We start from the raw sequence: 18,548 nt of genomic DNA, 5'->3' as shown, positions 1-18,548 counted from the left end.
ATTCAAATCTCACAGTGTTCCCCAAACCACTAAGATCTCATGCAGAATTTTCTTGTTATTGCCTTTCATTAATCTTGCATGCAGGAGTAGCCTACTTCAACATCCTTTCCCCTTTTTTCTAGACTTTTTGGTTCACCCTCTCTTTTCTGCTTTCACCTTCTCCCCGGTTCTCTCTTCATCTCTCGAAACACATATGGGTTGTTCCATGTCATTTCAGCAAGCCATGGCCCCCACCATCTCTGATTGTTCTGAAATAGTTTCTGCCGTTAGAAACATTATTAGCATTATTAGATTAGCATTCCTGCACATTAGCATTAGCATTTATTGGCGAAACAGAGAGGACACATGTTATGTACCAAAAACAAGTATCATCTGATACCCATAGACTTCCAGTCATTGCGCTAACGCCAGTTAGCATTGGCTCTCGAAACTACCTCTAAATTCCTTCATACTGGACACAGAGACATCTCACTGTGACTCTTGCCAAAATTCAGAGGTATCACATAAGGCACCAACCACTGCAAGTGGTCACCAATATCTTTTGTAGCTTGTAGCGTCATCACTGCAATAAAAAATGCGCTGAAGAAAGAAGATAAAGTGAAACGAGGAATGAGTAGTGCTCCAGCGTTTTTCAAATGATTTTAATTTGAGATGTATTTGGGCAAATGCATTGTTCTAACAGTAAACTTTAACTCTACATTTATAAATCATTATCATTTAAAAGGTTCAGTCATGAATTAACATTGAAGGGGGTCAAAATGATTCACACTTATTTTACCTAATAGCAGGAACAGCACCATCTAGTGGTCAGCCTCTGGTAATATCAGGTTGTATGACACCTTCAATGACACATTTCTCTGAAAAGGGGAAAATAACCATCACAAAATTCACTGAGAATAGATACATAGTATGAAGAAGCAATACTCCTAGCCGCAGCTTCACACTAGTGAACTGATACTGTATACTGGCCATTGGGGTGGGCTTGGTGTGTGGTTTGGGGGTCCGTGGGTTGCTTTTGACCATTGCTTAATCATTATTAAGAAGAGGTTTGGTCCAAATTGCATGCTGGGTACTATATTTACTGACTATTATATGAATGAAACATATTGAAATGGCCAATTTGGGTGCAATCAATTAGCTTAATTTCTATAGAGTTCATATGTTCTTTCAACAAAATAATGTTGCAGGGATGCTTATCTTATCTGTTTCTAACCACAGAAAGGATTTAAGAACAATCTAAGATGGTGGATGTTGAAATCCTCTTTCTTGTGCTTTTTGAGATGGAACGACCCATATAGTACACACACACACACACACACCCTTTGGCAGTGGCGGGGTATAAATTAGTGGCTGTCATGTTGAGTGTGGAAGGACGCTGTTGTGTGTGAACCCATGCGGAATGTGAATGCTTGAGTCAGTGTACTGTACATTTGTATTAATGCCTACATCATGTGAAAAAAAATGTGTGTATGCGTACCAGGGCCATGAAGGCACATGCCGGTAGAGCACCCTTCCCAGCAGCCTCATGCTGTCCAGTCAATCCCACTCCAGCGGCCGTATTTCTGGTCACTGCTCATACACTCACACACACACACACAGCGCTCTGATCTGGAAAAGTCATCTACTGCTGTAGGATTGCATACCTGTTAGCCAACCTGATGTCGAGTGGTGGAAGTTGAATTATTATGCGTCTCGTTACCATGTCAAAACCGCAGGTCAAGTTTAGCAGATACGTCAACCTGAGAGTGATGCCCTCCTATTATACACTAATCTGCTGAGTGTGGAGAGTAGGCCTGTCTCTCACTCTTTCCCTCTATATTCAAGACCTTATTGATGTCAGAGAGGTCATGAGCCTTTATCTGCCTTCATAGCCCTTGACCTTACACGATCATTAAAACCAGAATAGCAAGTCCCTTTTATCTCAACAAACTGCCGACTCCTCACAATCTAACAAAGGCAAGATAGAAGACCAAACCCAAACCCTCTTTACCAGAAAATGATTAGTTCTCAGAAGAGATAGCTATTTAATGCTTAGCGTGAAACTATGGTAGCTTTAGTTCTTGCCCTAGCACTACACAGCTGATTCAAATAATCAAAGCTTGATGATGAATTGGTTATTTGAATCAACTGTGTAGTGCTAGGGCAAAAACCAAAACTTCCATCCAGGGGGGCCCCAGGACCGAGTTTGTGAAACCGGGCTAAATCTATCCTAGTGAGAAAGAAGCTTTGCTGATATTTAGCACCACTCCTGTCTGGTTCTAACTTTGTTGAAGATGTTTAATTAGATGGAGATCCTCAATTGAAACACCAACACTCCCATCGGTGCCGCCTCCCAAACAGGAGAATCTGGAGCTGTAATTCCACCATATGCTAGAGACACGTACAGATCTCTTCTCAGGGCCAGGGGAGAAGCCTACTCGCTCACAGTGGAAATTCATGGATTCTAAAGTGCTTATGGTAGAAAACAGGGCCCGGAAGGTTGTGTGGGTGTACAGTCACTTATTGAGGTTACAATGTCCATTTAGTTTTTTTATCTAGACAATGTGAAAAATCTATTTAGAAAAGTCTCTGTCGGGGGGCCATGTGTGCTTATTCATGATAACATATCATAGGTGTGTTACACTGGATGTGCGTACTTGTCCTGTTTCAAGTAGCGTTTTAGGAACTAAATGCTAAGTCACAGTGTTCAGATATGCTATCTTAATCCTGCAACAACAGGAAATGTGAATCATGTAGATTATACTTAATGGCCATTTTTGTAGGGGTTGATACTTTTGTCATTCGGGCAAATCAAGAAATATTTTGTGGAAATTACAAACTTTAGATACCTTTTTAAACTTGAATACACTACTATTTGCATTTCCTGCCGCGCAGGACAATTTTCTGCAACAACAAAGTGATCAAATGACGATAAATCTATATGGTTTAGATTTATGAAGTAGGTAGAAAATTATATCCTTCCAAAAGGGATCGGATTAGACAAATAGCTTGATTTAAAAACAAACATCAATCAAAAAACAATGTAATTGTCTTCAAACAAAGATCAACATGATCTATCAGAGAAGGATCAGAACAGCTTGCCCCTCGCTTCTCCATTCCTGTCCATCATCGCCTCCATTTAGTCTTTCTGGCATCTCCATTAGGGCTCACTGGACATCTTGCTGCCCCCCTCCTTATGTCATAGGCAATGCTCAGTGACACTTAATCATGTTTAGCCGGGCATCGTTTGTGATCCACATGGGTTATTAGGTTTACCTTCATTACTGAAGGATTTGTGAAGGTCGTGCTCTTTACAGACAGACCGCTCTACAATTACCTGTGTGTCGTCTGCCTAGAAGTCCTTTGTCAACTGGAGATAGAGATTTGGTAGGTCTATTTTAAATCCAAAATAAAGAATTTACCCTCAATTTCAGAGAAGAGGGTTGATGCGTTATAGTCAGTGTCTCTGTTTGCAACGTGTGAGACCTGCACATACAGTGTTGCTGGTTTAGATTCCATGATTTCAGAGGAAGGCCCCAAAAAATTCTCAGAAAGACTCCAGTCACCCCAGTCACACTCATAGACTGTTCTCTCTGGTACCGCACGGCAAGTGGTACCGGAGCACCAAATCTAGGTCCAAAAGGCTCCTTAACAGCTTCTACCCCCAAGCCATAAGATGGATGAACAATTAATCAAATGCCCCCTCCCCCTTTGTTTTTACACTGCTGCTACTCACTGTTTATTATCTATGCATAGTCACTTTACCCCTACCTACATGTACTAATGACCTCGACTAACCAGTACCCCACACATTGACTCAGTACCGGTACCCCTGTATATTATTTAATTTATTTTCTTTTATTTAGTAAATATTTTCTTAACTCTATTTTCTAAAAACTGCATTGTTGTTTACGGGCTTGTAAGTAAGCATTTCACGGTATTGTATTCAGAGCATGTGACAAAATACAATTTTATTTTATTTGATATTTTGATATTATATTTGAAGTGTGTTAATGCTGTTGTGCCAATACATCTCTTCAGCAGCACAGAGGAGGCTTAACTCAGGCGATCCTGAACACTAGGCACACCATGCTGCCTGCCAACATCAGTCAGTACAGTATAATCTCGCCCCTTTGACTGCTTCGAAGGACAGGAGAAAGGAACTGTAAAATGCTGGCACATTTACATTTCTGTGCCTGGTTCCAATTCAATTATTTTATTCATGACATGATTATTTGAACTTGTCATTTGCTGGCAGGCCTATGGAGATTAATGGAGAGGAGGTTGAAAGGCTGGCCGGGGAGATGAACAGTCAGAGGAGCGAACCAAACAGGCCTGCTGTGTCTTCAAATACCTGCAAAGCTTTATGTTTACTAGGAACACACATGTACACTGAGAATACCAAACATTAGGAACACCTTCCTAATATTGAGTGTCAAAAGTGGTCCACAGGGATGCTGGTCCATGTAGACTCCAATGCTTCCCACTGTCCTTTGGGTGGTGGACCATACCCAGGGAAAATTGTTGATCGTGAAAAACCCAGCAGCGTTGCAATTCACCCTCTGTATGGCACACATACACAATCCATTTCTCAATTATCTCAAGGCTTAAAAATATTTCTTTAATCTGTCTCCTCCCCTTCATCTACACTCATTTGAAATTTATTTAACAAGTGACATCAAGACGGGATCATACCTTTCATCTGGATTCACCTGGTCAGTCTGTGTCATGGAAAGAGCAGGTGTCCTTAATGTTTTGTACACTCAGTGTAGAAAGACCTCTGTCCCCCTCCTCACCCATACTCCAGATATAGTTACGGCAGGGGTGGAAGGCAGGCTCACCTGCTCTCCTGGCTAGTAAAAACAACTCAAGTACCATTCCTGTTCTGATGGAACTCTGAGTGTTAGCAGGCCGAACCCTTCTAATATTGCACAGTGGTGGGTGCTACATGCCACTACCGTTGTTTCAACTCCTCCTCTTCAAATCAAAGAGATCAGTCAATAATGTTGATGCCTGGCTTTTGACACCTCAACAGATCAAGTAGGATATAATTCATGTTGAACCTGAGCCATTGTCCTGTCACACCCTTATTAAACTCCTCTACCCTGATGTGTAGAAGTCTCAGCCTATAGGTTAAGGTGTAGTGGGTGTAGCTGAGGGTATATCAGCCTGGTGGTTCCTATAGAAACCTCCGGCAGTATTATTTTCCACTGTGGAGCTCCAGCTAAACACAGAGGAAGATTTAAGTGTCAATTAGAGCGCTGACAAGCAGTGACGGCTGGCAGGGGTCAGCTCCTCACAATTTAAAAGAGACATGGAAAGGGAGGAGATGGGAGGTGGAGGGGATTGGGGAGAACAGAAAAGTGAGAGGGGGGGGTAGATGGTTAAGCGAGGCGTGGTCAGTGTAGTGCAAGGAAAATGATTTATTCCTTTGGATTGAGGTTGTTGCTTTAGCTTTTGTCTTGTGAGATGAATAGTAAATCGTCAATTAGAAGAAGTTAACTTATTACCATGGTCATCCATGAAATAAACTTGCCGACCAAGTACTAGGTTCAAGATTTCAGTCAATGCTTTGGTCTCTATAGCTAGGTTTTCATCCAATTGATGACAGATTTTCATGCTAATATTCTAATTCCGCATAATGTTTGAGATCATTTTTACTTATCAAATGTCAGCCAAGCATCGATCATTATGTCACCAGACTAAGACCCTAGATATTTATTGGAAAGGAGCATCAAGTTCATCAGGGGTGCAGGCTTATTCTCCTCCTGTACTCCCTGTTCACCCACGACTGCGTGCCCAAGCACAACTTCAACAGCCTGACAACACAACAGTGGTAGGCTTGATCACCGACAACAATGAGACAGCCTATAGGGAGGTCAGAGACCTGTCAGTGTCTTGCCAGGACAACAATCTCTCCCTTAATGTGAGAAAGACAAAGGAGCTGATCGTGGACTACCGGAAAAGGAGGGCAGAACAGGCCCCCATTAACATCAACAGGGCTGAAGTGGAGAGGTTCCAGAGTTTCAAGTTCTTTGGTGTCCACATCACCAACAAACTATATCATGGTCCAAACACACCAAGACAGTTGTGAGATGGCACGACAACACCTTTTCCCCCTCAGGAGACTGAAACGATTTGGCATGGGTCCCCAGTTACACCATCGAGAGCATCACCGCCTGGTATGGCAACTGCTAGGCATCTGACCGTAAGGCGTTACAGAGGGTAGTGTGTACGGCCCAGTACCCAGTACATCACTGGGGCCAAGCTTCCTGCCATCCAGGACCTATATAACAGGCTGTGTCAGAGGAAGGCCCACAAATTGTGAAAGACTCAAGTCACCCAAGTCATAGACTGTTCTCTCCGCTACCACCCCCCTCTCGGTTTTTACACTGCTGCTACTCGCTGTTTATTATCTATGCATATTCATTTTACAAATTACCTCGACCAACTTGTACCCCACATTGACTCTGTACCGGTACCCCCTGTATATAGCCTCATTATTCTTATGTAATTTTCTTGTGTTACTTTTTGATTTGATTTGATTTTTTTTCTTTAGTTTATTTAGTAAATATTTTCTTAACTCTATTTCTTGAACTGTGGTGTTGTTTAAGGGCTTGTAAGTAAGCATTTCACAGTAAGGTCTACACCTGTTGTATTCGGCTGTAACGACATTCTTCCTCCTCTTCTGAGGAGGTGTAGCAGGGATCGGACCAAAACGCAGCTTGTTAAGTGTCCATAATGATTTATTACAAAAACAACTGAACACTCGAACAAAACAAAAAATCACGTGCATCAACGAAACAGTTCCGTGTGGTGACAAACACTGACTCGGAAAACAAACACCCACAACTCAAAAGTGAAACCCAGGCTACCTAAGTATGATTCTCAGAGACAACTAACGACAACTGCCTCTGATTGAGAACCATACTAGGCTGAACTCAAAACCCCAACATAGAGAAACACACAGACTGCCCACCCCAACTCACGCCCTGACCATACTAAATAAAGACAAAACAAAGGAAATAAAGGTCAGAACGTGACATCGGCTCATGTGACAAATACAATTAGATTTGATATTTTATTTGTGCACTTTCACCACCCTGTGAAGTTTATCATAACTTATTTCATTTGTAGCCTAATAAACTGCATGCTTTCTTGAGTCGTAGTGGTAGTACCACACCACATATCATCGCGTGACTCCAAGTTTATGATGGTTATTATATCAATATTTGCACATAAAGGTGTTTCCACCACCATTTCTCCCATAATTAGTTTTACTGACACAAAAAGATCTCACTTTGTCTATCGTATTTTTTGGGGGTACATTTGCAAAGTTTACAGACACATTTGCTGTTTCTATCAGGCCTGTCATGACATTTTTTACCGACATGTAGGTTGGATGGAAACCTGGTTTATGTAACACAATAATTAAAACAACCACACAACAACACACATGTCGATTCAAAATCGTATTTTCCCTAACCCTAAAAGGTGCTATGCAGAAATGGCCAGTTGCTAAAATTCTAATAGTTTGCCTAATATTAGTTTGTGAAAAACAAGCAAGTATAGTGAAGAGGATCATTGTACCATCTAAACTGCTGTGAAATATTTATGTTCCATAACTTTAAATATTTTTTTGCTGTTTGAAGCTGGTGTACAAAACCGAAGGTAAATGACACAAAAGCTAAACTTAAGAATGGGAAGCATAGAAATAGAGCACATAGAACATATCTACCGCTTCTTAGACTTGCGTTCAATGAGAATGAAAGATCTATAACATTTCTATATGAATTTGGTCGGGTAGCCCAAAAAGTTGCATATTGCAGGTTTAACCTGTAATCAAAACCCTAAACCCTAAACCCAATTCCTAACCTTAACCCTTAACCCCAAATGTTAAAATAGCCCTTGTCCTAATGGGCATTTTCCTTGTTTTACTGTCCTTCTGGGACCTTTTTGTGATTTTTGGTTCCCACAAGGGTAGAAGAACCAACCAACACACACACACACACACACACACACACACACACGCACGCACACACACGCACCATTGTAGTGTATGTGCATTAGATCTGCTGTCTCTTACGCACAGATGCAGGATGCAGTGGGGTGAGAAATTGTAGGCTCTGCAGAGGCTTGCACGAGGAATGGGAAATATGATTTATATCAAATCCGCTCGTTGGTTAGAGGATTCTTTTTTTTTGGTATCTTATTTTTGTGTTGTCAGCAGAAAATATGGTGTGTGATGCTTTTTCACATCCAATCCCCTCCCACGCATCAGAGTTTAGTGGCTCCTAATGTAATACTGTTTTCAAGGCATACTCAATCAAAAGAGGTTTTAGTGTGGTAAATAACTAGCAGTGACACATGCCATGTTGAATGAATGGATGAGCAGCCAAATGCAGGCATACCCACTGTAAATGTAATTGATCTAGCCAGGGAGCATATAAGGGGTTAGGGTACTGTTCCACCTTGTTAGAAATCAATCAGTTTCCAGCAGGTGACTTCAACTCTAGTCCTAGATGACTAGAAGGAGTCTTAGGCTAGTTTCTCCCTGGCGCTTAATTGTGTAATTTATTATATTGAGTCCACTCACCTGGATTCTCTGGCCTGAATCAATGGCTGATTTAACAGGCAAGGTTTTAAACAGGCAAACACTGAAGCCCTGTGAGCTGGTTACAGTGTTGAAATTAAATCTGCTAAATTGGCACTAAACTATTTTGAATCACATCAATGGGTTCTGCAATTACTTCTTAGTCCAGGATTTCTGCCCCGCAAAGCTACCTCGAAGACACTTTTTTTCCTCCTTTCATTTTTAGAACTTAGTCATATGTGTTAACCTCAGCAAAAGGAGGGCCCTAGAGGGACTGACAGTGAATGTCATTAGACACTACTGCTACCTGTATGCCACCATGCACCACACAGTGTTACACTATAGGGACACACAATCTAAGATGTGTCAAGTCTCACAGGACCAGAGTGTGCAGTATGGGAGGCTCAGGTGTGTCAGACCAGCCTTTGTAGCCAATCAGCTAGCTATCACAGCTTGTTGTCTCAGAACTTGGCTCAGAAGTGTGAGCTGCATTGTGTCTCCGCATTCTAAGAGATACATTGTGGTTTCTTCTGCTGGTATGTATAGATGTGTCAGTTGTTGAGAACTTTAGAAGCAGTCCCTGTAGACAACCACCGTTATGAAATAACAAGAGTAAAGTGAGGGTCAGGGCTGTGAGTCTGCTCATATGCATTCGCGTATGTACTGCACACTATATTTGTTTCTGCAAGCACACTGCTCTGCTCCTATTATGATAGTACATTTTATACCGATCCTAATTTAACCATAAATCATGTCACTGTCTGCTCTGCACAGAGAGGAGAGGAGCTCTACAGCTGCAGGCCCTGTCTCTACAGCACAGCCTACAAGAGCTAACCCCCTGTTAATACTATGCATACTAGACACTTTGGGAGTTTGACAATGTAGTCACAGAGCTATACATGCACTGGGCCAATGATCATTCATTCTGTTTATCCAATTTCTAGTTTCATTGTGGCAGCTATCAGATTTTCCTCGCATATTGGCAATGTATCATACATCATCTACACTAAGCCTGAATGTTAGAACATTCTTAATGCTTACATTGAGCCAGAGTACTGTATACAGTATTACATTAGTCCTAAACTGTCTGTGAAGCTAGGCATAATTCCAACTGAGTAAATCCCTTGTCTTACTGTTCTCAAAAACTTAAAATGCAAATACGGTATAGCTGAATCACAAAAATATATTTATACTTTTTTGTTTTTGGTATGACTGTGTGAGAGGAGGCATTTCATATTGTGTCTGTGTGTGTGAACAAGTATCTGGTTATGGAAGTGTGAGATGTGTTTGAGTATGTTTGATAGCGTGTTTATGTTATGCTGTAGTACAGATACCCCTAGGGCTGTGAGAGAGGGCAGTGTATCCTAATAAAATACCAAAACATCTCATTGTACAGAAAATACTAACTTTGCTGTCAAGGGAATAGTATCATGAAAAAATATTTACTGAGCGCTATCTTACATGGTCTCTGTGTCAGCTTCTTTAATTGGGTCAGTTACATCTGATTAAAGATGAAAAATACAATACATCTCTTTGTCAAACTTCTCTATTTGGCTTTGTTCAAAAGAGGGAGGGAGAGATGGATGGGGAGAGCTCCATTTGGGAATTTGCGCTGGGATGCACAGAGAGAGCTACCGCTCATAAAGCATATGCCCCAAAGATAAAAAGCTAACAAGCTGCACTGCCTTCCGACACAGAATCCTCATTGTATTTTCCCTGTTAATTCCATTATTTTGATCTCTCTGTGTTTCTCTGAAAATAGGACAGACAGTGGAAGCGAAGTGGCATGTCTCTACTGCTGCACTAGTTAGTTAGTGGTGCCTCCTACAGAACAGCAGTATGGAGAAGGACGAGGATGGTCTAGTTTTTCTTTCCAGTGTCCAGGACATCACAGTGGACCCTAAGGGTCTGTCTATACTTTATGTATGAAAGTCAAGTTTTAATGGGATATTTCTAAGGCTCTACGCAATGTGTTGTTTTTGTCCTGATGATTCGTCACTGGAACTGTTTGTTGTTGGTTTTGGCAACGTTTCTGAGAGAGTGAAAGTATTTGCCTATGTATTTTGAGAACAGACTGCTAGATCTGGAGTAATATCTGCCAAACTTCTGTAAGGAGCTGGATGAGTCAGAGATCATGCTACATTCACAGATTCTCTCTCTCGCTCCTGTGATTGCTCATATTTTTTCCTCATATTTTATCCATAGAAGGGTTCTTTGGATGAAGGATTATTGACATTTATTTGACATGGCATAATTGAGAAATACTCAATTAAAGTTAGACGATTTGTGATATTTTGGCTTACCCAGGCCTCATTTAAGACTCCATAATGTTTCACAAATATTCCAACAATAAATTATTTCTCTCTTATGATTTAAGATACATGTAAAATACACTACATGGCAAAAGGTATGTGGACACCTGATCGTCGAACATCTCATTCCAAAATCATGGGCATTAACATGGAGTTGATCTGGGAAGGATTTCCACTATATGTTGGAACATTGCTGCAGGGACTTGCTTCCATTCATCCACAAGAGCATTAGTGAGGTCAGGCACCGATGTTGGTCGATTAGGCCTGGCTTGCAGTCGGCGTTCCAATTCTTCCCAAAGGTGTTCGATGGGTTTGACATCAGGGCTCTGTGCACTCCAGTCAAGTTTTTCCACACGGATCTCGACAAACCATTTCTATATGGACCTAGCTTTGTTCATGGAGGCATTGTCATGCTGAAACAGAAAAGGGTCTTCCCCAAACTGTTACCACAAAGTTGGAAGCACAGCATTGTCTAGAATGTCATTGAATGCTGTGGTGTTAAAATTTCCCTTCACTGGAACTAAGGGGCCTAACCTGAACCATGAAAAACAACCCCAGACCATTATTCCTCATCCACCAAACTTTACAGTTGGCACTATGCATTCGGGCAGGTAGTGTTCTTCTGGCATCCACCAAACCCAGATTTGTCCATCGGACTGTCAGATGGTGAAGCGTGATTCATCACCCCAGAGAACGCGTTCCCATTGCTCCACAGTCCAATGGCGGCGAGCTTTACACCAATCCAGCCGATGCTTGGCATTGCGCATAGTGATCTTAGGCTTGTGTGCGGCTTCTCTGCCATGGAAACCCATCTCAGGAAGCTCCCAACAAACAGTTATTGTGCTGACATGGCTTCCAAAGGCAGGTTGGAACTCTGTAGTGAGTGTTGCAACCGAGGACAGATCATTTTTACACGCTACGCACTTTAGTACCTAACAGTCCCATTCTGTGAGCTTGAATGTCCTAACGCTTGGCGGTGGAGCCGTTGTTGCTCCTAGACATTTCCACTTCACAATAACAGCACTTACGGGGCAGCTCTAGCAGGGCAGAATTTTGACAAACAGACTTGTTGGAAGAGTGGCATCCTATGACGGTGCCACGTTGAAAATAACTGAGCTCTTCAGTAAGGCCATTCTACTTCCAATGTTTGTCTATGGAGATTGCATGGCTGTGTGATAGATTTTATACACCTGTCAGTAACGGGTGTGTAGTGTATATGTCAACAGCCCTTCCTCCAAAGGACCCTTCTATGGAATCATGTACTTAGACTCACTCATATAATGGCTTGAGAGTATTTTGGTCTCATTATGCCCTCTCTGCCCCAGGTTACCTTGACCTCATTTCTCTGAAACAGCGTTCTATCCATTTCCTGTGCATTCTCTCGATCAGACCACTCAGAATGAGTAACTATAAAACACACTCCCCAGTCCCATCATTTTTTGACATACACATGCAATTTCAACGGATCATTTTATCCCCAAGGTTTCGGGTCAGCATATATACAGAAGCTAACAGTCATGATTTAAACATTGACTTGCTGTAAACATTCTAACTGTATCTGCCTAATGTTGCTCTTGGGTGTGCAATATGTTTATATTCAATGCTGTTTTGTCCTCTGCAACTATCACATTATGTTACTCACTGTCACTCCCCTCTGGCTAACCCAAGGTCACTGATTTTAAGGTTAGGTGAGGACACCAGTGTTGATCCCTTTGCCACCAGATAGTGGTGTTTAGACATAAACAGAACAGTCCAGGAAGATGTCAGATTCGCCCGAGAGCTCAGGCCCATGTTCAGCCCTGTCACTCTCCTGTCTGACTCACAGGTTTGACTCACAGGTTTGTGTTGTGCATCATTGTGAGAAGACTGACAGTGTTTTCCTCTTTCTCCTCTCTCCCCTGCTCTCCTCTCTTTCTTTCTCCTCCCTTTTGTTTTATTTGATCATGGCAGCTTGCAAGTGCAACGGACATGCCAATCTATGTCAGGTGTCGACAGGGAAATGTTACTGTCAAACCAAGGGAATCAAGGGAGACCAGTGCCAGCTGTAAGTATGATGTATTTTGTCTTGGCACACTTCATTATCAACCCTTTTGCATCATTCCACCACAACAGCAATACATAGGATGATTTTAGCTCCTTCCATGTTAATGGTATATCCCACTACTACTGTTTGACCTGGTCGTCTCTAGCTGTGGATGAGATGTGGGGCTGTACTCACTCTGACCCTTTGAGTCTCACAGTGTCAGCAATTTGTCTCTATGTTAATTTGCGTTTAGGGCCTTAAATCCCAGGCTTTAGTACCAGTAATGGGGGTTGGCACAGGGGCCACAGCACCCACTGTGTTTGTGCCATCAGAGTGCCAGGCTGGCCTTCTGCAGCACTATAATACCCCAAAGTGCCTTCACTGGCGCAGTAAAGGCAGGGTGAAAAATGCTGCATCAATAAATCTGGGAGTAGAGGAGTGCACTACTGCCACTGGCACTGTGGTGTTCTAATGAGGCCTACTCAACTCTGGAAGGTGCGTGTGTGTGAACGTGCGTGTGTGTGAGTTTGCATGCACATGTCTTTGAGGGATTGGTTCCAAGCTAACGTATGGAATTGTTTTAAGATGGTCATACCAACAATCATTTAGCTATTTGATTTAGAATTTTAAGTCCCTTTAAGGTATAAAAATATACAATATATACAAAATTGGATGAAACATTGAATTTGGCATTACTGCTATTAGCCAATAGAAATAGTCCCCCCAAAAAATCTAAAGGAACTTTGTTCTGCAGTGTCTGTCCTATATCTGAGAGAGATAAAAAAAGATCAGGAAATGTATTTTGACATGTATTTATCCCCTTATTTTAGTCATTCAACTATCTCCATATATACTTCTATTCATTTTTTAAAACTGGTACCGGGGACCTTCAGATGAGTCTTGTGAGGCTTGAGGGCGTCCAATGGCAAAACGGAGAACACCATTGTGTTCATGAGAGTCTCAGATTTCCACAGAGTGGTCATAATGTACTGAACAAAAATATAAATGCAACATGTAAAGTGTTCCGTTTCATGAGCTGAAATAAAATATCCCCAATTTTTTTTACATCCCTGTTAGTGAGCATTTCTCCTTTGCCAAGATAATCCATCCACCCGACAGGTGTGGCATATCAATGAACTGATTAAACAGCATGATCATTACATATGTGCACCTTGTGCTGGGGACAATAACTGGAAACTCGAAAATGTGCAGTTTTGTCACAAAACACAATGCCACAGATGTTTCAAGTTGAGGGAGCGTGCAATTGGCATGCTGACTGAAGGAACGTCCACCAGACCTGTTGCCAGATAATTGAATGGGAATTTCTCTACCATAAGCTGCCTCCAACGTCGTTTTAGAGAATTTGGCAGTACGTTCAACCGCCCTCACAACCACAGACCACATGTAACCACACCAGTCCAGGACCTCCCCATCCAGCTTCTTCACCTATGGGATGGTTTGAGACGAGCGACCAGGGCAGCTGGTGAAACTGGGTTTGCACAACCGAAGAATTTCTGCACAAACTGTCAGAAATCGTCTCAGGGAAGCTCATTTGCGTGCTCATCATCCTCACCAGGGTCTTGACCTGACTGCAGGTGTAAAGCTCACCACCATTTGACTCTGGAGCAGTGGAAACGCGTTCTCTGGATTGATGAATCTGGGTTTGGCGGATGCCAGGAGAACGCTACATGCCCAAATGCATGGTGCCAACTGTAAAGTTTGTTGGAGGAGTAATAATGGTCTGGAGCTGTTTTTCATGGTTCGGGCTAGGCCCCTTAGTTCCAGTGAAGGAAAATCTTAATGCTACAGCACACAATGACACTCTAGACGATTCTGTGCTTTCAACTTTGTGGCAACAGTTTGGGGAAGGGCCATTCCTGTTTCAGCATAACAATGCCTCCATCCACAAAGCGAAGTCCATACAGAAATGGTTTGTTGAGATCGGTGTGGAAGAACTTGACTGGCCTGCACAGAGCCCTGACCTCAACCCGATCGAACACCTTTGGGATGAATTGGAACTCCGACTGCAAACCAGGCCTAATCTTCCAACATTAGTGCCCAACCTCACTAATGCCATTGTCCCCACAGCAATGTTCCAACATCTATTGGAAAGCCTTCCAAGTCCTAGTTTTTCCACCCTTTTCAATCTAAACCAAATTGGATGTTTACAGTAGATTCATGACTCCTCAAATATGTTAACCTGTACAGTATCAAACTAGGCTACAGAAAAAGAGATTCAACGTGATATGATTAAACCATGCACGGAAGAAATGCTGTTTTTAATCCGCAAAACTCTGAATGTTGGCGAATGGTGAACGTGGACGGTCAGTAACTTGGAAAAATAATTCCTATTTTTCAGTCTTCCTTCACTTACATACTTGAAGTGTCGTGAGTGAGAGCAGTTGGCTTCCCGCATTGATTTATATTTGTTCTCTCAGTTGCCGGCACTGTGCGCGACTGCTTAATGTCAATTTCCAATCAAATGCTTTTGCCGTCAAAACTCAGTTTGTTTATCTGAGAGTTCTCAAAATGGCTGTGTGTAATGGAAGGCATTTATTTATTTGCCATTTTGATTATGAACGAGCGATTTCCCCTGGGCTGCCGGTAAGCGCCCCCATCCCCCTGCTTCAGCAGGTGTGCACGCTCTGGCGGGCTGCAATAAAGGAACCATTAGCAAGAGCAGGATGCCTGTGTCTGTGCGTGGGTGGTTTTGTTTGTGCGCTTGTGGCGTGCATGTATATGAGTTTATGTTTTTGTGACCAACTGTTGTTAAGTTATATAGTTATATATATTTGTTAAATATTTGTAGATATAATAAGTAAAGTGAATGTATATTTATGTGTCAGCCATATCAGTGTGCCTGTTTGTGTTTTTACATGTGTGTGTGTGAGTGTGTCCAGAATGTGTGCGTTTATTGGTGTGTATGTATCAAGGTTTTGCGCCGGACAAGTGACTGGGAAGATAAAATAAATCTATTGGACATTTCAGAAATTTACTGGTCATCCATATGCATTGGGTGCGTAACCCATTAGGGTGTCCACCCACGCAGTCAACGCCATCAATAAACAAAGGATATTGGCCAAATGAGCCACATTTACATGTGCTTAGAATCATCCTTTAACAAATGACAAAACACCATTCCTTTTGTTTTGATTTGTAGCATATGCAAAACTTCATATCCTATTGTTTTTTACTTTCCTAAAACAAATGTCCAGCTCATGGTTCAGCGGTTTGAGATTTGAGCACTAAATGCATCAGGGCATTTCATGCATAGGCTTAGGCGTCCACTGTATGATAAACATAGACATATACACTACCTGTAACAGTCTTCGTCTGGAGATAGAGAGGAGGACCAAAATGCAGCGTGATGATTATCCATTTTAATAGAATACTTTAACAACGAACAAAAACAATAAACCGACAAAATTAACGAAGATGAAACACAGGAAACAGGAACAATCACCCACAACCCATAATACAAAACAGGCTACCTAAATATGGTTCCCAATCAGAGACAACGACTAACACCTGCCTCTGATTGAGAACCATATCAGGCCAAACACATCGAAACAGACAAACTAGACATACAACATAGAATGCCCACTCATATCACACCCTGACCAAACAAAACATAGAAACAAACAACGCAAACTATGGTCAGGGCGTGACACTACCGTTCAAAAGTTTTGGTTCACTTAGAAATGTCCTTGTTTTTGAAAGAAAAGCTATTTTTTGTCCATTTAAAATAACATCAAATTTATCAGAAATACAGTGTAGACATTGTTAATGTTGTAAATGACTATTGTAGTTCAAACGGCAGATTTTCTATGGATATCTACATAGGCGTACAGAGGCCCATTATCAGCAACCATCACTTCTGTGTTCACTTCTAATCAAATCAAATGTATTTATATAGCCCTTCTTACATCAGCTGATATCTCAAAGTGCTGTACAGACACCCAGCCTAAAACCCCAAACAGCAACGCAATGCAGGTGTAGAAGCAGGGTGGCTAGGATAAACTCCCTAGAAAGGCCAAAACCTAGGAAGAAACCTAGAGAGGAACAAGGCTATGAGGGGTGGCCAGTCGTCTTCTGGCTGTGCTGGGTGGAGATTATAACAGAACATGGCCAAGATGTTCAAATGTTCATAAATGACCAGCATGGTCAAATAATAATAGTCACAGTAGTTGTCGAGGGTGCAACAAGTCAGCACCTCAGGAGTAAATGTCAGTTGGCTTTTCATAGACGATCATTAAGAGTATCTCTACCGCTCCTGCTGTCTCTAGAGAGTTGAAAACAGCAGGTCGGGGACAGGTAGCACGTCCGGTGAACAGGTCAGGGTTCCATAGCTGCAGGTAGAACAGTTGAAACTGGAGCAGCAGCACGGCCAGGTGGACTGGGGACAGCAAGGAGTCATCATGCCATGTAGTCCTGAGGCATGGTCCTAGGGCTCAGGTCCTCCGAGAGAGAGAAAGAAAGAGAGAAAGAGAGAATTAGAGAGAGCATACTTAAATTCACACAGGACACCGGATAAAACAGGAGAAGTACTCCAGATATAACAAACTGACCCTAGCCCCCTGACACAAACTACTTCAGCATAAATACTGGAGGCTGAGACAGGAGGGGTCAGGAGACACTGTGGCCCCATCCAATGATACCCCCGGACAGGGCCAAACAGGAAGGATATAACCCCACCCACTTTGCCAAAGCACAGCCCCCACACCACTAGAGGGATATATTCAACCACCAATTTACCATCCTGAGACCAGGCCGAGTATAGCCCACAAAGATCTCCGCCACGGCACAACCCAAGGGGGGCGCCAACCCAGACAGAAAGATCACGTCAGTGACTCAACCCACTCAAGTGACGCACCCCTCCCAGGGACAGCATGGAAGAGCACCAGTAAGCCAGTGACTCAGCCCCTGTAATAGGGTTAGAGGCAGAGAATCCCAGTGGAGAGAGGGGAACCGGACAGGGAGAGACAGCAAGGGCGGTTCGTTGCTCCAGAGCCTTTCCGTTCACCTTCACACTCCTGGGCCAGATTACACTCAATCATATGACCCATTGAAGAGATGAGTCTTCAGTAAAGACTTAAAGGTTTGAGACCGAGTCTGCGTCTCTCACATGGGTAGGCAGACCATTCCATAAAAATGGAACTCTATAGGAGAAAGCCGTGCCTCCAGCTGTTTGCTTAGAAATTCTAGGGACAATTAGGAGGCCTGCGTCTTGTGACCGTAGCGTATGTGTAGGTATGTATGGCAGGACCAAATCGGAAAGATAGGTAGGAGCTTTGTAGGTTAGCAGTAAAACCTTGAAATCAGCCCTTACCTTAACATGAATCCAGTGTAGGGAGGCTAGCACTGGAGTAATATGATACATTTTTGGGGTTCTAGTCAGGATTCTAGCAGTTGTATTTAGCACTAACTGAAGTTTATTTAGTGCTTTATCCAGGTAGCCAGAAAGTAGAGCATTGCAGTCGTCTAACCTAGAAGTAACAAAAGCATGGATTCATTTTTCTGCATAATTTTTGGACAGAAAGTTTCAGATTTTTGCAATGTTACGTAGATGGAAAAAAGCTGTCCTTGAAACAGTCTTGATATGTTCTTCAAAAGAGAGATTAGGGTCCAGAGTAACGCCGAT

The 18,548-nt window shown here is 42.4% G+C and overlaps 1 protein-coding gene across 1 annotated transcript in view; it reads left to right on the top strand.

The window, feature by feature from the left end:
- Nucleotides 1-18,548, top strand: part of LOC110502559 (attractin-like protein 1) — a 350,265-nt gene that overhangs the window by 119,582 nt on the left and 212,135 nt on the right. The window contains exon 21 of the mRNA XM_021580677.3: nucleotides 12,835-12,928. Coding sequence (XP_021436352.2) covers nucleotides 12,835-12,928 — 94 coding nt within the window. The remainder of the gene's footprint in view (nucleotides 1-12,834; nucleotides 12,929-18,548) is intronic.

The sequence above is a fragment of the Oncorhynchus mykiss genome, chromosome 23 (assembly GCF_057628025.1).
Source record: "Oncorhynchus mykiss isolate SJ-2025 chromosome 23, ASM5762802v1, whole genome shotgun sequence".
Taxonomy (NCBI): domain Eukaryota; kingdom Metazoa; phylum Chordata; class Actinopteri; order Salmoniformes; family Salmonidae; genus Oncorhynchus; species Oncorhynchus mykiss.
This window is presented reverse-complemented; position numbering and strand designations above follow the sequence as displayed.